The sequence below is a fragment of the Pteropus alecto genome, unplaced genomic scaffold, assembly GCF_000325575.1.
Source record: "Pteropus alecto unplaced genomic scaffold, ASM32557v1 scaffold95, whole genome shotgun sequence".
NCBI classification, from domain to species: domain Eukaryota; kingdom Metazoa; phylum Chordata; class Mammalia; order Chiroptera; family Pteropodidae; genus Pteropus; species Pteropus alecto.
The window spans coordinates 16,000,548-16,028,387 of record NW_006441071.1 but is presented as its reverse complement, the minus strand read 5'-3'; the positions used below and the strand labels follow the sequence as shown (position 1 = coordinate 16,028,387).

Below are 27,840 nucleotides of genomic sequence, written 5' to 3'. Positions count from 1 at the left end.
TCTGTCCCTTGGCTCTTGCTGTTTCCCCTCTGGGCATGCCCTCCCTTCTCTCAGCTCTCTGCCAAACCCTACCTATAGATTAAAGGTCTGATCAGATTGCTTTTTTCTTTGCACAGGTTTCTCTGATTTATCCTTTCTTGGATAGATCTTAAATGTGGTACATTTCATACTAGCGATGAGCCAATATTGATACATTAATATTAACTGAAGCCAATAGTTTACATTAGAGCTCATTTTTTTTGTGTTGCATATTCTACAGTGTTGACAAATGTATATGACATGTATCTGCCATTATAGTGACATATAGAATAGTTTCACTGCCCTAAAAATCCCCTGTGCTCCACTTAGTCATCCCTCCCTAGCAACCACTTATCTCTTTGTTGTCCCCATAGTTTTGCCTTTTGTGGCTTGATAGCTATTTCATTTTTTGCTGGCTAATATTGCACTACATGGTTTTACCACAGTTTGTCCACCCATTACCTATTGAAGAAGAAAGTTACATTTTAAACAGAAAGAAGAGAACCTTTTTGTTTTGTTTCATTCTGTTGAATTCCTAGAGGGGTTGGAAAAGTAAATGAATTGCAACTTGGCCTTAGATTCAAAGATAACATCTAAATTTGTGACCAAGAAATAAATTATTACTAGCCTTCTTGTCAAAATGACTGTTCTCTCCTGCGTTAATCAAATGTTCTTGACATTGTCCTGAGCTTTTTGTCTCCATGCGAGTGACCTAGACAGCACTCTCTCATGAGAAACAGCTATACACACTAAAATTCTCAACCTATATGCGTGTATCGTGTTAGGGAGGTGGCTAGGGAGTGTCTGCAGGTTGAGCGGCGTACCCCACTAGGGAAGCATCAGAGAACATGTGACAAGATCTAGAACAATAGGCCTTTCCTATCTGAGGTTTTGCTTCCCACAGTTTTAGTAACCAGCAGTCAACCACTGTTTCAAAAATATTAAATGGGTAATTCTAGAAATAAACAATTCATAAGTTTTAAATTGCACACCATTTTGAGTAGCATGATGAAATCTTGCAATGTTCCACTCTGCCCCGCCCGAACATGAATCATCCCTTTGTCCAGCATGTCCATGCTGTATACACTCTCAGCCCTTGTCAGTATGTTGCAGGATTTACCACTCATTGGATGTGACAAGTATCAATCAGAGTAGAACATTTGAGATTAAATTTAGAAATTAAGGAACATGTATGCCAAAGTTAGCAAAGTATAAGTAATACTAGATGCGATGTAATCATCTTACATTAACTTATAATACAGTGGTCCTTCTTTAACCACGGTTTTAGTCATCTGTGGTTCAGAGAATATTAAGTGGAAAATTGCAGATAGAACAATTCAAAAGATATTTTGAGAGAAAAACCACATTTATATAACTTATTACAGTAAAGTGTTATAATTGTTTTATTTTATTACTATTGTTGTTAATCTCTTATTGTGCCTAATTTATAAATTAAAGTTTATCACAGGTATGTATGTGTAGGTAAAAAGCATAGTATATAGGGTTTGGTACTATCCACAGTTTTAGGCATCCACTGGGGGTGTTGCATTAGGGGGAACTACTGTATCAGTTTGAAATTCTGTTATCCTTACATCTCCTATACTCCAGTGAGAATAACTACTCTATGCAATAAATGATGAAAGATTTTGGGGATTGGATTTTATCTAGTTCCTGGAAGTGTGCCATTAAATTTGTATTGATGTTTTGGAGTAATGTCAGTATGCATGTTGTTTTTGATAACCGAGAAAGAGAAAGCATTGCTTGTATGAAGTAACTAAGAGAAAGTTAGATGCTAATCCATCATCTATCCTAATGTGAATGGAAAATCAAGTTTGCCAGGCAGTCAAATAAGATTATGCTTTGCTGGTAATAAATAAAAGATTTCAGAACAAGTTGTTCTCAAGCTTTTACATGTTATAATTAGAGATACTTTCCAACATTAAGGTTCTGAAAAAATCCGAGAAGGAACAATAAACGGAAAGGTCCATTTTACTACATTTGGTTTTTATTTTCTATGTGGGGACCCAGCACTTTTTTACTCCTGCTCATTTCATTTATGAAATTGAATTTCATGGCAGTTCCCACTGGAATATTTCTTTTATCTTGCATGAACTTAAAAGGAAAAAAGGCTCTTTTCAGAATACTCATTGCAGAAATTTTAGAGGTTACTACATAGGGAAGTAAAAGGAGAAAACAAAAAATCACTCAATCTCACTACGGACAGATAACCACCATTAGCGTTTAGTGTAGAGGCTTTCGAATCATGTTTCTTAGTGTCTGTATCTGCATAAAAACCAAGCCAGATTGTAATGCCCTTTTGGAGCTTGCTTTTTCAGCCTTCACAGTTAGGGGCAATTACCCCTCTTTGCTGTGAAATGTTCTTCCTCAATACAGTTTTTAATGGTCGTGTAATACATTTATGCCAAAATTTATTTAACCAATATTAACATTTAGGTGATTCTCTTTGTTCCAGTGTTATGCCCAAATACAGCAACATCCTTGTACACATCTATGATTTTTTCCTTTGGAATAAATTTCCATAAGAGGAATTTTGTGTCTGAGGGTAGGCACAAATTTAAGGATTTGGAAATATCAGAAAGTTTATTAACAACATATGCACAAATCGTCAAGAATAGTGGATGTTAATTTTAATAGATTTTCAATTTTATTTGTAAAACTAGTCTTATTTGCATTTTCCTTGATTATTAAATTGGGAGTCTTCTTTGCATGTATTTGTTGGCCATTTATAATTTTTCCTTGGTGTTCTACTTATTTATTAAATTGTGCATCTCTATTAATGTATTTATCTGATCTTGTTTATCTTTAGGATTTTTATCTATACTATATTACGGATTCCTTATCCAGTATGTTCTATGTCTTGTAAAACTATTTCTAATTTTTTAACATTTAGAATTATTTTGCTGGCATGCTTAAAATTTTATTCACAAACCTAATATTATTTACTAAGAATTTTGTATTAAAATGCTAATCCAGACCATTAGTCACTTTAATTGTTGCTTGTTTTTTTATGTGTCTCTATTTGTTTTTATCTCTTTGTAGGAACAAAGATTATCTATATATTTATTCTATGCTAGGTTTTGCATTATTAAAGTAAAACAAAGCAATATCTGTTTTAACTTTATGTTTGGCAACATACTGGGGATGGGAATTGCCATGGGCTCCATTATCGGCACACTTCTGTCATGGACCAGTTCCTTTCTCAGAAATTAGCTAATGTACATGTAGAAGTGTGTAACTTTGAAACTCATTGTCAGTTTCTGGCAGGCTCTGACTTGTGTTTTACTGAGTCACTGCCTTTTTCTACCCCACCGTTTGATTCTTTGGTACTCCTAATCTGATACTATGAGCATGAAAGCTACAGTTCTTAGCACACAGTCTTCCCAGGAATCATTCTGCCCCTATGTACATCTATACTATTTTATTTGTGGGGAGAATCCAATACACTATTGCCAGACAGCTGTCATCTTCTGACCCTCCATCCATTTCAGCTCAGTTGTTTCTATGTGTTATTTCTAATGTGGTTGCAGAATGATGGCAGAAAGAAAAAGGCAAGGAAGATGGTGGTTCTGGTTGTGGTTCATGTGAGTGAAACCAAGTGGGTGGAACCTGTGAGTGGCTTCATAGGTTAGCCATTACAATGAAGAAGGAAAATTCAGATTTCTGGGTAATATTAACACTGACTGTTCAGAGACCGGCAGGAAGAAAGTACAAAGTACCTTCCTTTGAGTTCTCATTTGGGGAGATGAAGTATGGTATATCCTTCTCTTTCTAGCTCCATCTGATCCACAGAGATTCTGTCCAGATTTTGGCATTAAGTCATGTAAGTTTTGGTGAGTTTTCATTTTTTCTGTGTCTTCATAGGCTGAGAAGTTGGAGGAAGACACAGTAGGGGGTGCTGGCCAGTTTTTAACTGGTAATTAATTAACCCCCCTTTTGAGTTTGTTATTTTGTCAAATAACGCATGCCTGCTTTGAAAGCAATCAACTAATGCAGAAGTTTATTAAGTAAAAAGGAAGTCTCTTGCCTCACTACTCACTTGTTCCCTGACCGTCCCTTCAACCCACTCTTAACTGCATAGAGGTTGCTGTATAGTCTTCCTGATCCTCTTTTCATGCCCTCACAAATATATATGAATATTTATACTTTTTACATAAATATGTATATATGTGTATATATGTATACATACATATACGCACACACACACATAAACATACATACATATACACATACATACATGTCCATCCTGACCGTCCCTTCAACCCACTCTTAACTGCATAGAGGTTGCTGTATAGTCTTCCTGATCCTCTTTTCATGCCCTCACAAATATATATGAATATTTATACTTTTTACATAAATATGTATATATGTGTATATATGTATACATACACACACACACACACACACACAAACATACATAAATATACACATACATACATGTCCACCAAGCCATTTGGTGCATGCTAAGAGGTCCTCAATATTTGTTTCCTGTCCAAAACGTCCATGAAGACATTTGGTGCACACCAATCCATCTACCTCACTGCATGTGTCATTACCAGCTAGGCTACAGGGGCAAGGAGAGTTATTATTGGTGATATAGCCACAATACAAGTATTGGACCAGTGAAACATGATAGTGTTTTTAATGTAGGGATCCTGTAAACCAAAAGTAGAAATAAGTATTATGGGGTCTTTGAAACCACGAACATTTTCTAAGCATAGACATTTCGGACAGGACGAAATATCAAGGACTTTTGGCATGGACCAAATGACTCCATGGTCATTTTGGACAGGACCAAATGTCCTGCAATGTATGCATACATATAATTTTTTTTCAATAATATCTTTGTTATTATTGTTTCTTCAAAAATGCCTGGTATTCCATAGGTGAAGAAATGTATCGTAAGTTATTGACCCTTTCTCTATTAATGGACATTGCAATTGACTCCATTTTTACAATACAAAAAATATCACAATGAACATCTATGCACATTTGCCCCTACCCAAATGTGAACATTTCTGAAAGTATTAATAGAATCAGTGCACACAATACATTCTAATAAGTACTGCCAAATTCTCCAGAAATGTTGTGCTAATTCACTCCGTTACCAAGTGGGCATGAAACTGCTTTTCCCCCCCATATCCTTGCCAATGCTGGATTTTATTGATTAAAAGAAAATTCCTCCAATCTTATTCTAGTTATCATTTTAAACTGGAAGCTATTATATCTACTTTCTGAATATTGTTTTCTATCAATGGATTTTCTTCCCTAATCTATTTTAAAATCCCAGTTAAATATACAATGCGAAGTGCAACTCCTAGGTATTTACCCAAATGAAATGAAAACCTATGTTCACAAAAATCAAATAGTTATATATGTGTATATGTATGCAAATATTTATAGCAGTTTTATTTTTAATTGCCACAACTAAAAACAACCCAAACTGTACTCAATTGGGTAGTGGATAAACAAATGCTGTATATTCATACAATGAAATAGTACTCAGCAATAAAATTAAACAAATTACTGATTTATGCAACGACCTAGATGAATCTCAGATGCATTATGATAAGTGAAAGAAGTTAGACAAAAAAGATAATTACATGATTTCATTGATATGTCATTCTGGAAAAATGTAAAGCTTTAGAGACAGAAAAGAGAACAACGGTTACTGGGGCCTGGAGGTGGGGGTTGATTGCAGAAGTGCATATGAGAATTTTGGGGGGTGCTGGCACTGTTCTTATATTGATTGTAGTAATAGTTACACAACTGTATGCATTTGACAAAACTCACAGAACTGTGATCATAAAAGGATGAATTATAATTATACTTCAAAATCAATGGATGGAAATGTAGAATAGTGTCTAGCAGTAAGTAACTATTCATTGAATGTGAGGTCTATCAATTTGTTTATTATATTACAAAATGATGGTTTCTCTGGAGCAGGAGTAAGTGAATTCAAGTCCTGGCTCTACCTCTTACTAGTTGTGTGACCTAAGGCAATGTATTTCTTTGTGCCTCAATTTCCTCATCAGAAAATGGAAATTAGAATAGTACCTACCTCATTAGTTTTGTTGTATGCATAAATAAAATAATTTATGTAAAGGATTTAGAAGATTTCTTGGCATATGGCAATAATTCAATAAATATTAGTTACTATTTATGATATTTTTAAAATGTTATTACAGAAAAAGGTTCAATTATCCTTGCCCTATTGACAAATAATTTAAATTAGACCAATTAGTAAGATCTTATATGCAAAGGAAAAAAACAGGTTACAAGATTAACTTAATCTTATTGATTTAATTTAATTTAATGATCTAGGGTAGATGTCACATCAAAGGCACTATAATTTATATATTTATGGAATAAAGAAAAGATTTGGAAGATTGTAAGATTTATACTTCAGGGCTTATCTAGTTCCAATTTAATCTATCTAAAATGTTTCTTTCAAGTGAAATAAGATTTTCTGAAGACTTCAGATAAAGCATTGAAGAAAAAACTCTATCCCATATAATTTAATGCACCATGGAAGGTGGAAAAAAACTACCTTCCTCTAGAGGACCACACTTAATGAAGCCATTTTGCCTTCTACAGACATGAACATGTCTTTGTCATCCATTACCATGCAGTCAAACACTGATTTAGTTAGTTCTTTTATTCCTCAATTATCTCCTTGCTGATATTACATTTCTCTATAATATCTGAGGATAGTCTTTTATGTCCTTGCTATCTGTGATAATGGCTTTGAATCCCACTTAGGGGGCAGGGGAGTGGAGTAATGGCCATTCGTGTTCCCTCCCACTCCCATGATTCTATAGGGCATTTGCCACTCAAGTTCTATAATTGAGACTTTTAAATCTCCATGAAGGACAGAGGAAACTTTCAGATTTTCTTTTTAACTTAAGAGGGAAAAATTAAACTACACAGAAACACAAAATATATGCTCTCTTTTTGGTGTAAATATATTTTTCTGACTTCAAATGTTTGTGTTACCTAGACTAGAAGATGTCTTAAATGAATTCCATTCTATCTTTAATGTATATAGCACAAAGTTTGTTCTTACTCTAAAAATTGTAGTACTTTTCTCTCCATGATTTTTGATAATGATCATTGACCTAATGAATAGAATGGTGCCACGATTACTTGTTTATCTCATCTTAATTCCATATGTGTTGATAATTTTGTATGGATTGATGTTTGCTGGCATCCTCTGGGTGATATTAAATATTTTAAGCATTATTTCCTCTCTCATTTTCTCTAAATGAGCTAGAGTGATTAACTGAAGAATGTGTTTGATGTCTTGGTGGAGAGTCAAACTCTTAAGTAATTAAATTGTTTACATGCTATTTATTCTTGGTGTATTATCCTCAGCGACAGTGAAACATTTCATGAGTGTTATGAGCAGCATCATAAAAGCCCTTATACCCTGTCTTTTATCCTGGGTGATTAAGGTAATTCAGAAAGAAGGTCGAGCTCAAGGAGAGCTGAGATATCAAGGAATGGGGTATCATCTGTTTTATTACTCCATATTTTACTCCCAGTGAACTGGTAAACAATTAAAATTCAAACACATCAGTGCATATAATTCAGTTACTCCCAAAACACCATAAAAATGTCTCCCTGATCAATAATTGCTTATTATGACATGCATTTGTTGTGCTACTGTCAAGGTGCTTAGCTATTTGCTTTCTAAAAGTGTGGAAAGCCAGGCTCATCAGCCTACACAGTCAAAAAGAGGAATCCAGCTGTGGATATCACTGAGCCACTCTTGACCTGTTCCATGCAGACACCCCACCCCACAAAGCCATACCCTCTAAAGCCCAATTCAAAGTCCAGGGCTTTCACAAAGCCTTTTCTGACCTGGCTAGAAGTAATTATTCCCTTCTCTGAATTTTCAAAGCTTGTCGTTTGTATTTTTCTTATAAGCTTTTGGCATACTGTATATTACATTCTAGTTCCTTGCCTAAATTTTTATCTTACTAAATACGTGATCTTTCTCACCAGACCACGACTTCACTATGGAAAGGACTCCCTTAGAGTTTGGATTCTTGTGTATTCCTCCCTGGATCTTCTTATGTGCCTTATTCTTAGGAAATACTTTATAATTATTTGTCGAATGGAAGAATGAGTGAAACATTAACAGGCAAATATTCATATCCTGTTGCTCTAAGACAAGCGTTCTTAGATATATCAGACCCAACGCTGTCTTTCTATGTAACAAATATTTTGATACCATCTTTATAACCCACAAATTTTCTCATTTTCAGAAGTCAGTAGAATATCCCAACTGTTATATAAAGAAGGAATAAAAGAAACATAATACATAAAATAGCGTGCATGTGAATATACAAATGCTTAGATACAATTACACCAGTGAACACAATAACATAGCTATTTGTACCTGCAGGAAGAATCAGAATTGGTTGAGATTCCCTAGAAGCTGAGCCTGAGACAGAGATTTAGGTGCATGTGATTTTCAAGAGTGCACTCTTTAGGAAAGACCTGTAAGGGAGTGAGGACAGCAAGATAGGGAAGCAGAAGGAATCAGCTAAAGATGGTGGCAGATATATTCTTGTCCTGATCCATAGGGTGCTCTGGAATGATCACACTGCAAGTTATCTCACTGTGTTGCTTTGAGACAAGGAGTGGGACCCTATACCAGTCAAGCATTTGTTACCACCAACCAAGAGTGGTAGGTTAGGGGCCTGGGAAGTAGAACGAATCTCTCAGTTGTCTCTGGGCAAGACAGTTTCTACACTCACAGCTGCTGCAGAATGGATGCATGGGTTGGAAAATAGGACCCACAACCAGTATTTATTACAATGCCAGACATGTAACACATATTATTTTACTTTTGTTTTGAAACAATCTCAAATTTACAGAAAACTTGCAAGTAAGGTCTTATGAACACCTTTCCTCCACCTCTCCCAAACCATTTGAGAATAAGTTGCTGACCTAATTCTCCATTTCCTCCAAATACTTTAGTGTATAATTGCTACAAATGAGGACGTTTTTCATTATAATTACTACAAAATTGTTACATGCAGGAAATTAATATTGATACATTATTACAATCTAATCCTCAGATCCCATTTAGCTTTCACCAAATGTCCCAAGAATTCCCTTTAGAGCAAAAGGATCTAGTTACAAGTAATATGTTGCATTTAGATGTTACATCTCTTTAGTCCTATTTACTCTGAAACAGTTTCTCCATGTTTCCTTGATTTCTATGATTTGAGATTATAGGCCGGTTATTTTTTAGAAAGTCCTTCCATTTGAGTTTGATTATTATAAATGCCCCATTCCTTATCAAGCTTTCAATTTATTTATTTGTATCAATATGGAGTCATAGTTTTCTATTTAATATTAGACTATTACAACATATTCATTTAATAGGTTGTAATCCATATTATCCATTTCTATCACTTATTTTGATGCTCAAATTGTTCTCAATTTGACCAGGGTGAATCCCTTTAACTGGTTCTTAGGTCTTTTCTGCATGTCCCTAGCACTTATTGATCATGTCCATGCTTTCTTCCACAAGATATTCTGGACTGATCTTATACTTTCCTTTCCTAACCACTGGACTCAGTAATTTCTCCTTTCAATAGAAAATGGTACTTAGAAGCCAAGATGAGGGTATTGGCTGTGCTCATTGCTATGAAGGTGTTGCTCTTCCCATGTCTTCTCAGTGAATAGAGATGTGTGTGTTGAAAGCTATGAGTTCATGTTGATTTGTGCTATTCCAACCTGAGATCACAGTATTCATTCTAGTTTTCGTCCTCTCTGTAGTTTTAACTCCTTTCTCAGATAGCGAACATTCCGATTCCTATTGTCCTTAATATGTTTACTTACTTGGTTAATTCCGCTATATGTAACCATCGCCACCCCCTCCCCCATCTCCTCATAGGTGCCCTCCTCCTCATATTCTGGCTCTGACACCCTACACCAGGCTTGCCCACTTCAATCCATACTGGCACTAAGTGCCAGGTCATCCTTTTACAAGGACACCCTTGTCTACTTGCCTGGGCTCTGACACCGCATGGCAGACTTCTCCAGGTGTATACATGCCCTCATCATTCTGCTCAAGCTCTGTTATCACATGACAGGATGCCCTAGGCTTGAATACCCTCTTCATACCATATGGGTTCTGATTCTCAGTGCCAGGCAGCCCTTTTAAATGTTTGCCCTCCTTTTCCTGTTTGGCCTTCAACTTCCCATTCTAAGCCTCCTTAGCTACCCACCACCCTGAGTTCTGATGGTTTTCAGTGCCACATTTATAGGAAGGGATGAGAAAGAAAGGGAAAAGGTATGAGAAAGGGAGGAGGAAAAAAGCACATATGTTATTTTCCAGTCCTTATAATAAGTTTTCAAAATAATGTTCTCTCCCATTTTATATTTGAGGAAACTGTGGCTCAGGGAGATGAAGTCATTTGCCCAAGGTCTCATAGCCAGTAAGGAAGGAGCCAACATCTGAACCCAGGTCCAGACTCTAGAGCCCAGATTCTCTCTGTTCCACCATATGGCCTCTAAAGAGAATGCTCTCAAAATATGTTTGATCTTTGGATTGTCCCCAAATATGTAAGAAAGTGTTTGAAGAAAAGGAATGCAGTTCTCTTGAGAAGCAATAGATTGTGTTCATTTCATAAGGGTAGTCTCTCCACTACATAGCCTACTTCCCCATCTCTCTTGTCTGCAAAAGGCTCAATAGTTGCCCAGGTTGGGTAATGAGGCTGGACTCTGGTAGCCACTGTACTCTGCAAGCAGCCTCACCACCTACTCAGTAGTGGTTTCTGCCTTCTGTGGCTGGCACTTCTGAAATAAGTCAGAAATAACCCCTGTCCTCTCTTCCCCAGCCAACTTTACCCTTGTTGCCACAAGGGAGCTTTGCAGCTTTCTGAGATTTTAAAATGGGAAAACAGATGCTAAATCTAGAACGAGAAAGGGGAAAAATGTTTGCTCTGGTTTCAATCATACAGCCACAGAATATATTAGTCTTAATGCTTTCCATACCAAAAATTTTGAAGGCTGGCATACAGATAGGGTTCAAGTGTATATATTGTGAAATGAGCTTTTAACACCATTTTGTAACTCATTTTTTAAAATGCTCATGTGTCAATGTCTTTGGGGTCCATCTAAAGAACTTCTGAAAACATTCTATCAAAACTGAGGACAAAAAAAGAGAAAGAAAATATCTAATTGCATAAAATAGCAAAAGAATAATCCCCAAATAAATTTCATTTCTTCCAGAGTTAAGCATCTTCTGAGAAAATTTGATTTGAATTTTTTCAGATATAGTGTATGAACTTTTTTACCATAAGAGCTTAAAACTGGGGAAAATATCATAGAATTCATCTCGTGTCCATGCCTCGCCTTATGAACAGAGGTGCAGAGAGAAGTGACCTGAAGATAATGGAAGCAGGCACATGTCTGAAATTGTGTGTGTGTGTGTGCGCGCGTGTGTGTGTGTTATACACTTGTAAGTAAACACTCTTGGAAATGGGTTCATTTTATGAGACAAGAGATAAAGTTAAAACAAATATAGTTCTGGTCACCAAGGCTTAAGCTAAAGTTTTAAGTTAGGCTGCTTCCTGATTTTTATTTCTGTGGCCCAAGCAGGTTTTCTTGTGGAGAGGCATGTGACTTTGAAACTGACCTTAATTCTCTTTGCAATGTACAAGTCCTAAGAAAGGCCAAGGGCAGATACTGAAGTGTGAAATTTGAATTTTAATTCACTGTTAGCTTTCAGTCTTAGAACAAATTAATGTTAGTTAATTCCTTAGGGAATTTCCCCCCTCAAAATTGGGTTTTTCAAGAAGAATAATCACTGATTCAGCATGTTGTCATTTAGGGTAGTGAAATCTTAGGGTGCAACTTAATACTCGCCTGTATTTGCCACTACTTTGAGTTGTGTGGGTTTTTTTCCCCAGGACATTAGATCACATGATGCTGTTTCTTTGAATCCTTAGAGAGAGTGCAATAAAAGTCATTTTATGCACTAGAAAAGCCTAGCCGTCTAGCACATACATACATGTTGCTCTCTAAATTTATTTTGGTGAGAATAATTTTTAATAAGCTAGCAGGTTTGTTAAATCCCATGGAAGACCCTCTCTCAAAGATCTGTTATACAATAGAAAATAAACATTATAATATAAAATAAAGTTTGGTCATATATGTATTTACTCTTTTTTACCACTACCATCTGCAAACTTAGAGCCAATTTAGAGCGAAGTTAGAGGAGATGTTTGAAAGGGCTCTCCAAAATACCTTTTCTTAATCGATGTTTATAAACAACGTAATTTACATTTAAATTTTTTCTTATTTTGCTAATGTTCGGAAATCTCAAACCAAAAATTATGCTGGATATTTCTCTTGAAAGCCTTTCTAAATGTTTAGTCGTATTTTTTTATTCAGAGTACACCTTTTTCATTTCCTTAATTTTCCACTTCCCCATTTTGGCCCTTTGTTCACCCAGACCTGTCAATACAGGTTGGGTCAGGGCAACGCAAGTGGCCAGGAGAAGTTGAAGATGGCCATTTATAGTAAATCTTGACTTGAACTAGTCACCAAGCCCATCATGTCTCTCTTCTAAGCTATTTCTTGTCTCCTTTTACTCAAAACAAATTGCCCATCTTCAGAGCATAATAAAATCCAAGGAGAGAGTCTTATTCTCCATTCTCCCCACAGATAATACAGGACGTCTGAGATTTTTCTTTAATTAATTCGATCATCTAAAATTTACGGGATACTTGTTTTGCATGTGCCACTGTATATAACCCAACACTTAGGCCCTCCCACAGAGTTATAAACTCTGTATTTGGATCATGCTAGTGGCTCTTCTACATCTCCAGCTTTATCTCTCTGCCATTTAATCTGCCTAATAAATCCTAACTCATTTCATGTTCCTCTACCAACTTGCTCGGTGGTTTTTCTAATAGTGGAGGAAATCAAACAAAAAGAGTGCATGTTTGTGCTGTTGACTTTGCAGAAGGTTTTCTGGGAAGCCTTTAGGTCACAAAAATGGGGAATGCACACATTGGTTTCTGTAGTTATTATTTGCTAACTTATACCTGTTGCTTTTCTTATTATGAAATTATGTTCTAATTTAATAATAATAGTCCTAGGCAATATATTTTAAACCCTTTCCCTCCACATTTTTTAAACACAGTTTTAATGGAGTGCATGGAGTGGAGATTGAGAATGCCAGCAAAGATATTCAGTATATAAATCATTTATTTCTATTTTTTCTTAACCATGTCCTGCCTTTTTTACTCTTTAAGAACATTGCTGTGTGATTAAATGTTTTCCTCTATTTTTATCTTCAAACGATCTTTATTTGCTAGCTGCTCCTGCACATTGCTAGATTTATTCCAGCCTCTTACACTAGAGTCATAGTTTAGCTTCAACTTGGAGCCAAATGCCCCACAGCGGAAATGACCACACCTCTGAAGTGGCATTTTCCCAGGCCATTCCTGCCTTTAATAATGAGCCAGCCAGGAGGCAAGTTTGTATCTCATTACAAGAGAGCCTTGTATTGGGCCTGGTGCATAATTAGATGTGAGCTATTACAGTTGAGCCTCTCTTTGCAAGATCTTTCAGCACCAAGTCTATGCATAAGCCATTACTTTTATTTTTAATCTAATGATTTTGCCTTTCTTCCTCCCTCCCTCCCTCCTTCCCCTTTCTTCCTCTCTCCCCCGCCTCTCTCCCCCACCCCTCTCCCCTACCCGTCTCTGTCTCTCTCATAATAACAACAATAAAAGACACCAAGGAAGTTCGGAGATTTGTGGCTTTAAAAAGACTGGATCCCGAAAAGATTTTCACAAGACGCTTCAGAAACAGACGTTTGAGTCAGAAACCTTGGAGTGCAGTGAATCCAGCGCTCAGGTATTTCCTATCAATAAACTTGGTTGCCAGGTTACTGGCTGTTCTGCCTATGGCGTGCTGTCAGTTTTTTCTAACTAATAAAAAGGCTTAGACTCATAGAATATTAGAGTAGGAGAGACTCTACCATCTGAGTCAGTGATATTTTTTCAAACTTGTAGCTACTCACATCAGTGTTCAAATAAAAACTCAGAAACTTAGTAATTAAAATAGGTAAAAGTGGAGGGGCTCTAATTGCAGGGGTGGAGGCATTGGGCCCATGCCTGTAACGTTACTGCAGAGACTCAGAGGTGCCCCTAAAGAAGGCTTCAGAGTGATTAAAAGCTCCACGCTGAGGAACCTGCCTGGATTCTCTGTGATTCCACCACATACTAACTCCATAACCTGAGGCAGGATAACTGAACTCTCTGGGCTTTCGGTTCCTCCCCTGGAAAACAAGAATGATAATAATAACTAACTCATGAGGTTGTTTGAGTAGTAAATGAATTAACATGTGTAAAGCATTTAGGACAATGTCTCTTCTCTCGCTTAGTGCCCAATAAATGTTGGCTACTATTATTGTTGTTGTTTTTATTACTATTATGGTTATTACAGAGCAGATACAGTCTAAAAGTCAGCTTTATACATCTGCGTTTATAGCAGCATTATTCACAATAGCCAAAAAGTGGAAACAACCACATATCCATGGACAGATAAATGGGTAAACAAACGTGGCATACGCATACAATGAAATACTGTTCAGTCTTAAAAAGGAGGGACATTCTGACACATGCTACAACATGGATGAACTTTCAAGTCATTATGCTAAGTGAAATCAGCCAATCACAAAGAACTAATACTGTATGATTCCACTTATATGAGGTACCTAGAGCAGTTGAATTCACGGAGAAAGGAAGTGGAACTGTGGTTTTCAGGGGATGGGAGAGGGGAGAATAGGGAGTTATTATTTAATGGGTATAGCTCTTTAGTTTTGCAAGATGAAGAGTTCTAGAGATTGGTTGCTCAACAGTGTGAATACACCTAACACTACTGAGTTGTACACTAAAAAGGTGATAAATTTTATGTTATGTATATTTTACCACAATTTAAGAAAAAATTAAAGCCAGTGCTCCAGTCCATCCTGCCCATTTTATAATTGAGGAAAATAAATCATAGAGGAAGAAATTTGTTCAGGTTTGCATAGAACTTCTTCTAAACCAGTATAGTTTTTAGCTTTCAGGTGCTCTCACCATGCTGAATATAACTAAAGGACTTTTTTTAATAATACCTATTTTTCAAACAGCACAGTCTCTGTAGCCATGCTAGTTGCTTAATCTGAGCTCTATAGAGGGATCAACCATTAATGCTAATGCCGAATATGATGGGCTTACTGAGACCTAGAATATCTGTATGTTGTATTCTATGGGAGCTTTAAGGGATTTTTCATTGGTAATTTTGACTAAATTCAGTTTGTACCATAAATGAGGACCAAGTAAACTGCTCCTTTTATCTGTCAGACAGAAGCTGGGGTCTATGGCAGTGGTTCTCAAACTTTAGCTTCCTCGGAATCTCCTGAAGGGCTTGTTCAAACAGATTTCTGGGCCCCACCCCAGAGTTTCTGATTCACACGGCGTGGAGTAGAACTTGAGAATCTGCATTTCTGATTAGCCATTTCCCAGGAGATGCATATACTGCTGGTCCTGGGACCACATTTGAGAACCATGGGTCTAGGGGGAAGAGTGGAATTATCAGACCATGAAGCTCAGAAGAGGGGCCTTAAAACTAGGACTCAAATCTCTGAGAAGGGAACGGGGCCTAGCTGGTCCTGCTAGTATCTCAGGATCCAAAAGGAAGGACCTCAGAGAGGGGGTATGTGTGGATTCAGACCTCCTAGGAGGGGAATTGCCCAGTGGATTCTGGTACCTCCAAGGAGGTAAGTTTATGAAGGCTCTGGAAGTGCCAAAAGAAGCTCGAGGCTAGAACAACTGCCACTACCAAGGTGATAGGAACTGCAAGCAAAGAAGGGGCCAGTCTCAGCTTCAGCCATCTGGTCTCCCTGTTGTGCCCCCATTGGCATAACTTAAAGGGAGCAGCAGGCAAAGCAGAAATGTGATTTACTGAGCGCAGACCTAGCATCACAGAACAGAGCATAAAAGGATGAATTTGGAGCTGAGAGACAATAGGCGAATGACCAGCACACCCATAAAGCACACTTGTTCCTCCAGCATACTAACAGAGCACTCAATGAAGTCATTGGCTGGATTTCAGACCCAAGTGATAGAAAAACTATATGTTTTTATGTATTAGACTAATACTCATCATGGAGAGATACACAGACCATGAAATTGCCAGCAATATCTTTCATTCTCATTCTTATGTACCTTATCAAGTGGAATGGTGAAGCCAAATGTCTGAATTTACATAAATTAAATACATATATGAAGTGACTCTATGGTATACATATTTCATCAAAATTAGATTATATACATAATGTTGTGTAACTTCTTTTTCATACAATATACTGTGATCATCTTTTCCAATGAATACATGTTCTTTTTTTCTTTTTTAATGACTGTATAACATTCCATTGTGTGAAAGTTCCAAAATCTTTTAATGCGTCCTCTTATGGGGAACATTTAGGTTGTTTCTATTATTTTGTTATTGTGAACAACAGAGATGCTCTTATCTTCACATCTTTGCTCCCTTGTCCAGTTATACTCTTAGGGTAAATTCTGGAGATATACATATATATCTTGATATTCTTTTAAAGAAATTGGAAAATCCAATTTATTTTCCAAAGGTTCTTATAAATTCTAAGACAAACATAAGTGTTAATAATTAAAGTATTAATGTTTATTATTCCTATCACATTCAGTTTAGGTAAAATTTATGATCTAGCAGAGTAACATTTTTATGAGGTAGATAGATGTTACAAAAAGTATATCTTACACAGAAATTGTATAGTAGAGTATGTCCATTTAGTAGAACTTTAAGATAACATTTTATCATTAATTTTATAGATATTTATAATAGATCCATCTTTATTCTTATAAAATATCATTGATTATGATTATATATTCTTTTCCAAGTCTTTGGTTAGGTATGTAGCTCCTAACTTCTAAAACATTTCTAATAAAATAAAGCGTTCACTTTGTTGCTGATTTAAGACACTTTTTTTCAAACATGCTGCATCTAAAAGTGGATACTGCTTAAATAGCAAATGCTTTTCCTTTTTTTTTTCTTTTTTTTCTGGTGCTTATTCCTGTAATCATTACTAAAGTCCTGTAGAAAAGTGTTCCCACACGCATATCTCTGTCTCTGGAAAAATAAGACTCAGCTTTGGAGTTTATATAAAGTTTAATATGGAAGGCTCCTCACAGATCATCTTATTTTCCAGTTTCAAACCCCAAGTTCTGGAGTTGTGTTCAGGACAAGGTCCCTCTGTTCCCCCATCCAGACTCCTTTCTGTTACACCTTATTCCAGCTCTGTTTTGCTTGAACATGACACATGAGTGTGACTCATCAGAGACTTGGCTCCCATTCTCCAGAAAGAATACAACAAAAACTATTAGCAACATGGTGCTGTTTCCAAACCTTTCTTCGAGGATGAGTTTATCTTCATCCAACAAGTAACTACCTGTTTCCAGGTGAGAAGGAGACATTTATTTTAGGATGTTCAGTCCCGAAAGCTAAGATGTGATTCTTTTCAAACCCCCAGTTTGCTCAGAAATTCCCTAGGGCCTGATTCTATAATCACACATTGGAGCAGTCTTAAGACATCCCAGATTGTTTAGTTCTCATTTTAGACCCATGATCTTTCTCACAAAGATGTGTCTTTTCTCACAGGCAGGCCCCCGCCACTTAAATGGGCTGTGCGATGTGTCTGGGAAAGGCCCCCTCACTGCCTGTGACTTCGACCTCCGCAGCCTCCAGCCTGACCAGCGGCTGGAGAACCTCCTACAACATGTGAGTGCCGAGGACTTCGAGAAGCAGAACGAGGAGGCCCGAAGGACCAACCGGCAGGCCGAGCTCTTTGCCCTTTACCCATCAGTGGATGAGGTGAGTGTGACCAGCTCCGTGCTGGAGAATTTCAATGACGACGTAGAGAGTCTCCAGGAAAATATTATTGTTCATTATTACTGTGCAGCAACGTCAGAATGCTTAATTGTGTGATTTCTGGGGCTTTTTTTCACTATGGCAAGCCTGTGTGATAGCACAGTCAATTACTGATCAATTATACAAATGAAATTCCAGTAATAACTAGGATTTCCATAGTACTTTATAAAATACTTTCACTGATATTATCTCATAAAATCTTCAAAAGATTTCAGGGGTCTACATGCAGTAATCCCACTCAACCAGTCAAACTATTCAGTGATTTTACAGTTACTCCATCAAGACATATATTACTTAAACCTTGATGTTCTTTAGCGCTTTGTTAAGATTTTTTTTAATGGTCTCTGTGAATAATCTGAGAGACCTGCTTTGAAAACATTCCAGTCTGAAATATCACAGCCATGCTCCCACTGCATAGAACGTCAGGATCTTGATTATCTGCTTCTTTATGTATTGGACCTGACCCAGAACAATTTGATTATTTAGGCTTTGCCTGTGGTCACTCCACCGGGCCACTTCGGGTGGGATAAAGGATGACCATTATTCAAGAGTGTTTCAGCTCCTTATACTGAGGCTCTCAATCTTCCCTTCTGTATGTCAGAATACCTACACTTCTGGGTCTTGCCAGTACAGATTACCATGATATCTCTGCTGTCCAAGTTTTATTAAAAATTCCATTGCAAGAAATAAGATTTGGGAAAATTTTGCATAAAGGATATGCCACCCATCCGTACCTCTAAATATTTCAAATTTGACCTTTGAATCAAGCAAGACCTTTGGGGAGCCTGATTCTCACACCCCTGAAGCCCCTACCCCCAAGAATTGTGTCTGCTGACTTGCCCTTTGATGAGCTCACCACTGGTCAGCAAAAAGACAATAAGGGAAACAGCAGTCTTGAGAGATGATATTGTGTTCAATTTTCAAATATTATTGAAGACGTTTGACCTACTCATCAACCAGCACCTGCCTCAGTGAGGATCCAAAGGGATCCCTCAAGCCTTCAGACAAAGAGGAGTTCGTGTTTCCACAACTGAGAAAATGTGTGTATTAGAGATAGTGTGCATCTTTTAATCGACTCTTATAAATTCTTTACAGTCAAATTTCTGTTTACTTCTACCAAATCTGGTGGCTTACTTATTAGTGTCTTGAATTATCTTCAGCTTTCTTTTTTTCTGATCCTTATTTTCCAACCACTTTGGCTTTCTCGTCTATTTATTTTGTTCGCAATCTTGTCAGTGGCCTCAAATTCTTTTCTGAAGGAGGGAGATAAAAAATAAATATGAATAGCGTGGACAATGTTATCATCTCCATTCTTCAGATCGCAAAGTAAGAATCAGAGAGCTTACACAACTTGTTCAAGACTCAACAGGTAAATTAAATTATAGGATGGAGATCCTAACCCACTATTTATCTACATATGACTGCCTGGTATGTTGATACACATAATTGAAATCCAGAGATGATATCAACAAGCACCTCTTATCTCAGTTTCTCAGTTTCCATATACAACTTTAAAACTTTTACCAGATGTGTCAAGAAATATGAAGTCTGACTGACTTGACCTTCATTTGTGTCCCTCTTCCTCCCAGTTCCATGATGGAGGTGCCAGTATGTAATAAGGAGACCCAAAGTGGGCACCAGAAGAGAGAAAATAATTAAAGGGTGAGGAGAATACTTGTGTTGAGACATCAACTCATCAAAAGCTCCCTCCTGGGACTAAATGGAGGTTATCCAGCCTGCACTGATTATAATAATCAATCATAGACTGTTTTAAAGGAATTTTATTTTATGGTCTTTGAACAATGCAGAAACTCAGTTGAGATGGAAAGTTATAATCTAGCCGAGGTCCTAATGGGGCCTGCTTTACTGAGTGGAGACAAATGCTTTGTAATTAGTGTACCAGATATTTGTAAGTTGTTCTGTCTAAAATGCTTGAGGGCTCCTATGCTAGCCTTTTAATATGTTGAAGTTGGACACACAGAAATTGCATTTGTACTTGTAGTTTGCACTTTCTTCAAAGAAAGTCCTGTGAAAGAAAGGTAAATTGTCATCTGACTTATTATGAAATGAAATTATATTATCATTATTTACTGGTAAAGAAAGTTAGAACTAAAGAACTAATTATATTATCATTATTTACTGGTAAAGAAAGTTAGATGTAATAGAACTATTACATCTAAATCATGACAGAGTTTATTGGAGAGGCAAAAATAGAACTCAGCCACCAAATTAGATGAAGTGAGTTCTTTCTCTCATTCACTGTGAGTCTGTAAAAGGTGTCCTATGTGTTGATCCCTAAGAAAGATGCCACTATACTCCAAATCATTAAAGAGTTTGTATTTTGGTTACAAGTGTCAGAACTCACCTAAAAGCAATTTTTTAAAAAAAGGAGGGGGTGACATATTGGCTCACATGATGAAATTACAGGTAGGCAGATGTAGAGCTGACTTCAGGATCCATTGGGCCAACTGATGGAAGAATGTCAGCTCTCTCATGTTATCTTTCTCTCTCTCTCTCTCTCTCTCTCTCTCTCTCTCTCTCACACACACACACACACACACACACACACACACATACACACACAGCTCCCAGAAAGATGAAAACAGATATCCACTAAAACTTTACATTTCCTCTTCTGCTTCTTTGGGAATTCATTTCTATTTCAGATAACTGTAAAGGCTCAAGAAATTCATATAGGTTAGAAGAGGCTTAGGAAATATATCAATATGTAGACCTTGTTTAGATCCTGGTTTAACAAATTAACTGAAAAGGTATTAAGACAGTTGGGGAAATTTGGAACTGACTTCATGTTTAGTGACAATAAAAATTTTTGTTACTTTTTAAAGGAGAAATATGGTATTACAATTGTGTATTTTAAAAAGTCTTTATATTTTAGAGTGTTGTACTAAAATTATATGATGTCTAGCACCTTGCTTCTAGGTTATCCAATATTGAGTGGGGGGAGATAGTAAGTGGGAGTATAGAAACCAAGTTGCCTATGAGTTGTTGAAATTATTGAAGGTAGGTGATAGGTAGAAGTGGTTCATTATATTATTCTCTCTACTTGTATATGTTTACAATTACCCAAATGAAAAACTTCTTTGAAAAGATTTCAAAAGTTGAATCTAAACCAAATATAGTCTTAGAAACCCATAAGTGTCTTTACATTGAGGTTATTTTCCACAAAAGGAGACCTTCCCTTTCGGATGTATTTGTTCTGCTCATCCTAAAAGTTCCAGCTTGCTCTGAGGGAGTTCAGCTCAGTGTAGGCACCAGGACAGCGCTTCCTCTGAAACAAACTCAGCAACTCCACCCAGCAAGATTACCAGCAGATAAACCCAAGCTTGGGCCTTGAAGGAGAATAGAAGTTAGAGTAGAGGTGAGTTTACCACTTCGACTATCTCACCAAATTGGGTACAGAATTACCAAGTAAAGATGATTTACTGCCATTTGTAAAAATGTTATGGTTGCTTTGGTGTATTTGTTGGGAAGCTCTCATCCTTTATAGCCCAGGAAAATACAATTACACATGGCTCTGTTCTTTAGAGTTTTGTGAGCTGCAGACCACTGACCAGTGTGTGGGTACCCTACTGCAAGAGCAGGAATTAAAGTTTTCAGGGACTTGCACTGTTTATCTTTGCATATAGGAATATAATTAAGATACTGTGATAGCTTAGATTTGAATGCTAAAAGTTACAATAAGGATTTGATATTTCTCTTTAAGTTTTGAGTCCCCATGTGGTAAAAATAGACAAGTGTATCTCTTAATTTGTCCTTACTAGGCTTTTCTGTACTTAGAACTTTAACAAGTTTTAACTGGACATGTCTTTACAGAATCTATAAATTCAACCCCAAACTTCTATCAACTGTTTAAGAAAACTGAGAAAGGTACTCTGTATTATAGTATTGATGGTTTATAGCCTTAAGTGAACTATTCTGACTCAGATCTCAAGTCTGAAATGCACATATTTACTAGCAAAATCCTTGGCAGGAAAAATACTCTGAATGTGGACTTAGAGCAGCCAAAAAAAAAAAAATCAACAATGGGCATAAAATTTTGCAATGCCATCTGGTGGATGTTACTAAGTCATATCCATGTTCACATTTCCTTCCTTCCTCAGTCCCTTTGTCTTAAATGCTTGGCTTTCTAAAAGGAGAAAATGTTTGCTGTAAATGCTGACTTTGAAGCTTGGGGCTTGGATATCAAACTCTCTTGTAAATGTCAAAGTGTTATTCTGCTATTAGAAATAAAGCAAATGTAAGTTGAATTGAGCAGTGGATGGCAGCCTTCCCTTCCCTGGGTTAACTCCAACTGGAAGTCCTCATGGAAACTCACTAATAATTTCTTTACCATGTGATTAATAATAGGAGGATGCTGTGGAAATACGTCCTGTACCAGAATGTCCTAAGGAACATCTGGGCAACAGAATATTGGTCAAGTTGCTGACCCTGAAGTAAGTATCATCAAACATACTAACCAGTATATTGAGGTCTATCTCGCCTTTTAGATACAAACTGTGTCTTTATCATCAGAGTTTGAATCAGGGAGTATCTCCCAACACATTAACAGCGGGCAGCTGTGAGGTAGTGGAAAGAACAAAGTTTGGAGTCAGCTAGATCTCAATTCCATTCCTATCAAGCTGTTGACAGTCTTTTTTCTGTAATAGAGAGGGCAAACACTAAGGTTAGGTATATAAAGCTATTTAGTGAAATGGTCCACATTAAGAAAAATAACTGTGAAAGCCAATGGTATGCTGGAGATAGCTCTGACTAACTCATGAGAGCTAATTGTGCATTTCTCTTCCCAATTCTTTATTCAGTGAAGTCACATTGGCAGCTTGAAATTGGCTACGGTAGAAGAATTTAAACATAGAAACCAGAAAATGCTACAAAATTAGAACCTTTTTGTTTTTCAGAGACTTGTTTGTTAAACATTTACCAGCATACCACTGTTGAAACAATGCTAAATGCAACTAAAACCCAGTCTCAGTGCCAGGGAGCAATAGAGAGTAGTGGGGACTATAGCAAACTGTCTTAAGGGGGCACCTACTAGCTAGGACCAACTCTTGTCATCCAAGTAAACAGGCCCGTTTTTGTCAGTTGTCTGATTTTTCTTCCAAGAGAGCTGGAAATCCAGATTCTTCTGCATAATTTTCTGACTTCTTAAAATTTTCCTATTTCCTTTGTAAATAACACACAATTCAAACAAAGCATGTCTACAGTCTGGATTCATCTTGTGGGCCAATTATGTGCCATGCCTGCTTTAAAGCAATTGTCTCCAAATTTTTTAATTGTTTATTTCTATGGTAAAAAAAAAAAAAAGTCACATGTCCTCTATATATTTGTATTAATTTTGTACTTGTATATTAAAATGTTATATATACTATAAAACATCTATAGACAAGAAATTTTAAAGACTGAACTAAGTAATTCAAAATAAATTATAGTATTCTCTTTCTACATTCCAGTAGATTGTCTTGCATAGCCCCTGAAGTGCTTGTGCACCTCTCTGTCCTCTCTGCAGGCTGCTACTTAAAAGAATTTGTTCTTCGACATCTTCAAATCACAGACCCTTTTGAAAATAATAAGTTGTAAGTGCTCCACCTAAAGTACAGAAGCATAGTATTTTCATACTCTATTAGGAGTGTCATCCATCTCTTCAAGTCAGTTCATGGACCCCTTAAGCAGCACCTGGTTTGCAATAGGGCATCTGGATACTGGATTCAAGGCTCTGTTTCAACCTTGGGAACTTCTCTGGGATTTTGAGTCCTATCTCGTAAATCAAGTTGTTAGGCCAGATGGTCTCAAAGTTCCTACCTGTCACAAACTTCTAATTCTAAAGCATAGCCTCCCCAGTTTCTTTCTTCAGGACACAAGCCAACATGACTGCTCCCCGAGTTGTGGGGCCTTCCTTGGCATTGTAGTTCTTCCCCTGAGGCAATTCTACCAATAGGAGGATGGGGGCAGCTAGGAGCTTTTGTCTTATAGGCAGAGATGAGCAACCAATAAGCCAGCTCTGTATGAGGTGAGGGGTACAGAAAGGCAAACTCTAGCCCTAGCAAGCCGACTGGGAGGTGGGAGCTTCCTAGTCCATCTGCTGGAGGACTCGGTGGAAGTGGCTGTTCTGTTCCCATCTGCATTGTTCAGGAAGTCCACCCTATTGTCTGAGGCACTCACACACCCCCACAGGATGCACATCAGGTCACTTTTAGTTGCAGGAACTATGCCGTTTAGGATTGAAAGAATTCTCTCTTATGATCCTTATCACCAAGCCTTCTAGACCTTTCTAATAAATAAATGGCAGCTGTTCTCACAGATGGGAAAACATGGCCACTAATATAGGTGTGTATTATTTAAAAAACCAAATTGAGTCATTTGGATTTCTCTTGATGAAAATTGTGAAGTATAGTTTCTAGTGATATTTTCACCCAACTGCCAAAGTAGAAATTAGGTAGGACTGAGGTGTTCACTCAGTGCATTTGGCCTGCTGACATGTCTTTAATGGTATCCATACAAACATACCTGCAAGAGAGATAGACTGAAGAGGTCATCCTAGGTATAACTACTTTGAATGAACTGGATAAAAGAAAGCAAATTCTTATAAGTAAACCTAGAATGTTAAAATATGAATAGTAAAATTTTAATGATAATGTTAAAGACACACGTTTCTTTATTGATAGGCAGAATTCTATTTATACTACTATAGATTTTTATCAGCTAGGGAATTTTTTTAAAGTTATCGAGATCTGTAACTGTTTCTGTTTTGCTTTTGAGAAATATCTAAAGCCTCGAGCTGCAGAAAGAATTAGGATGGCGCCAATTCTCTAAATGTGTGTAGCAGTAAGAAAAAGAAGATGATGACAGAGTATTTTTCTATTTTGCATTTTAAGTGAGAAAATCTTTTAATTTAAAATTTAATACTATCTATGCAAAGTAACCTCAGCTTAAAGGAGTCTTCTTAGTGGTAAAACTTTAGTGTGCATTAAATTTATCCAAGGAGCTTGGTTTAAATGAAAGTTTGGGGAGACCACCACCACCATCTCCCCTAAGGAACTCTGGTTTAGGAGATTTCAGGTGGGACCAAGAAACCTGCGTTTTGACAAACTCCTTATTTGCTTCAAAATACTAGTTTCTGGGAACTACACTTAAAGACACACTGGTAGAAAGAACTCAGGTTCTGTGATCAGAAAGAACTGGGCTCAAAACCTGAGTGTACCTAACTTTGTGGCCTTTGGCAAATTACTTATGCTCTCTGAACCTCAAAAATGGGGATAATATCTGTAGTACATTATTGTTGTGAAGCCTAAAGGAAATGACATGTGTAAAGCACTTATCACAGCACAGTCACAGGTGTTTGACAAATGTTAATTCTCTTTGTTTCTCTGAACCACAGAGAACTAAACACTCAGTACCTGCCTAAGTAAATTACAGGAATATACAGACCTTTTTGTATCAGAGGGTACGTAATTAAATACAGATCAACCACGCCAGGTAATAGCTGGTGAGCCTGGGCACAAACATTCTTCTGAAAAAGTTGTCTTGTATGTTGAAGCTATCCAATGATAAGACCATCCTCTCACACATACCTTCAAACAAAAGTTGGCCTAATTTGCCTGCCTTCTGCAGTAGTGGTGCTCCGGGATTTGATTACTGGTGCTCTCAGCGACCAATGTCATGGGCCATGCGTATCTTTATAACATGAAGCAGGTTTATGCTTTGGGGAAACATTGTCTTCAAACCCACCATTTTTCAAGGAGAATGAGCAATTAGGACTAATACGAGGGCTTCTCTTTCTAGCTGTCACTAGGGCCACACACCTCTGTGTTTGTTAGTAGTGCTCAGTCCCCTCCCCCTGCCTCAACTCAGCAATTCCCCTGGCGATGGAGTTAGGAAGGGCCCCCCATCCTGCCTTGGATGGCTGCGCTGTAAATCTAAGGAACAGCAACCGAACTTTTCTTTTTTTACTATTTGGAAAGTGCCATCTCTTAGAATTGAAAAATAGGGATTCTTAGCCTAGCAATAAAATGTAAACTGTAAATAAGGCCTTTACCTAAGACAGAGACTTGACTCTCTGAAAACACAGCAGCTACAGTGGCAGGAAGTGCCATGCTGGATCAGACCAAGGGTCCATTCTGCCCATCTTCTCTTGTCGTGCCACCAACAAGCACTTTTTGGGAGAATGTGCTACCCGCCATGAACTCAAATGATTAAGAATGTTCCACATTTCTCCATTAATATCCCAGTGTGATTCTCATATGCATGGAGGTCAAACTATTTCTGAAAACTACTGATATTTTAACCAGTTTATATATTCAGGCACTTTCAGAAAGTTCAAAATTATCTTAGTTAAAATCATACAGATTTTTCTCTCTTTCTCTGACAGGTTTGAGATTGAAATTGAGCCTCTGTTTGCCAGCATTGCCCTCTATGATGTTAAAGAAAGAAAAAAGGTAAGAAAACAAAAAATAACCCATTTCTAAGGGCTCACATATTATTGATGAGACTTTGGGTTCATATTTTTAAATTTCACTTCTATTCAGCAAAACCACATCAGATTTGAAAACAAATGGCCTTTGATACACCCAGTTCTACCACCTTTGCAGTTTTTGAAGGAATGATCTGGGAATGTTAGTGATTTATGTTCTCCGAAGACTCTTTAATGGAAAGCATGCTGGAAGTTGGCCAGAGGATGGCTAGATGGTTAGTAAGAGAAAATGATATAGTAGCGTGTGGGCTACACACAAAACAAAGCAATTTAAATGTTTTTAACAAGCTCAGATATGCATGTACTGTTTCCTCATTTGGGGTTTTTTGCATTGTGAATAGGCTCATTATGAATGAAAGGCAACGTATGCAGTAAAAGTCTAAATTTGCCACAGGGTGAAGACCTCACCAACTGTAATGAGCTTTTAATTGAAAAAATTCAAGGACCTAAGACTTCTCCATGAATGTTTGATTACTTGGTCATTTTGTAACTCCTAGAGGAAGACAAAAATAGCAAAATCAGAGTAAGATGTTTCTGCCCCTCTTTATCCAAAACTGTCTGTATTTAAGGAAATAAGTATCTCTTGAATAAATATTAAAAATCACTGAGACTTGTATTAGTGTAGGTTAACTGCTAAAATAAAGAGACTCCCAAATTCCATAGTTTAAGGCAGTGGTTCTTAAACTTGACTGTGCTTCAGAAATACCTGGAGGGCTTGTTAAAACACAGGAGAGACCCACCCTCAGAGTTTCTGATTCAGTAGGTCTGGATAGGGCCTAAGAATGTGTGTTTCTAACAGGTTCCCAAGTGATGCTGGAGCCATTGGCCAGGGAACCACATTTTGAGAAACATTGGCTTAGAGAAGTTTCTGGCTTTGTTTGTTAACAATCTAGGGTAGGATGTGCTGAGTCAGCAGTGGTCTGCTCCACTCAGTCATTTGGGAACCCAGGCTGGCAGTGGCTCCTCCATTCTCCCAAAGTCATTTTTGTCGCTGCCATCGCAGCCCCCGAAAAAGGGAGAAAATGGGCGAGGAGGCCTGAATGTTCGACGTATCACTTAATGCTTATGATTCATTGGAAAGAATTTAGTCCCATGCTCACTCCTAACTGCAAGGGAGGATAGTAAATGCAGTCTTTACCTGGGCAGCCAATTCTCAGCTATAACTCTATTAGTGATGAAGCAGAGACCCAACTATGCAGTGGCTCATAAGTGGCTCACCACTGAGCCAGGGAGCCCATCATGTCATGCTCTTGCTCAAAATCTCTAGTGGATCCTCACTATGTGCAACATTAAAATCAAACTCTTTAGCTTCCATGCTTGGCTTTCTTCAGTATGGC

General features: G+C 37.3%; 1 protein-coding gene across 1 annotated transcript in view; it reads left to right on the top strand.

Annotated features, from left to right (window-relative positions):
- Positions 1 to 27,840, top strand: part of DOCK8 (dedicator of cytokinesis 8) — a 201,736-nt gene that overhangs the window by 53,576 nt on the left and 120,320 nt on the right. The window contains 4 exon segments of the mRNA XM_025051397.1: positions 13,803 to 13,926; positions 17,749 to 17,961; positions 22,387 to 22,472; positions 26,402 to 26,468. Coding sequence (XP_024907165.1) covers positions 13,803 to 13,926; positions 17,749 to 17,961; positions 22,387 to 22,472; positions 26,402 to 26,468 — 490 coding nt within the window.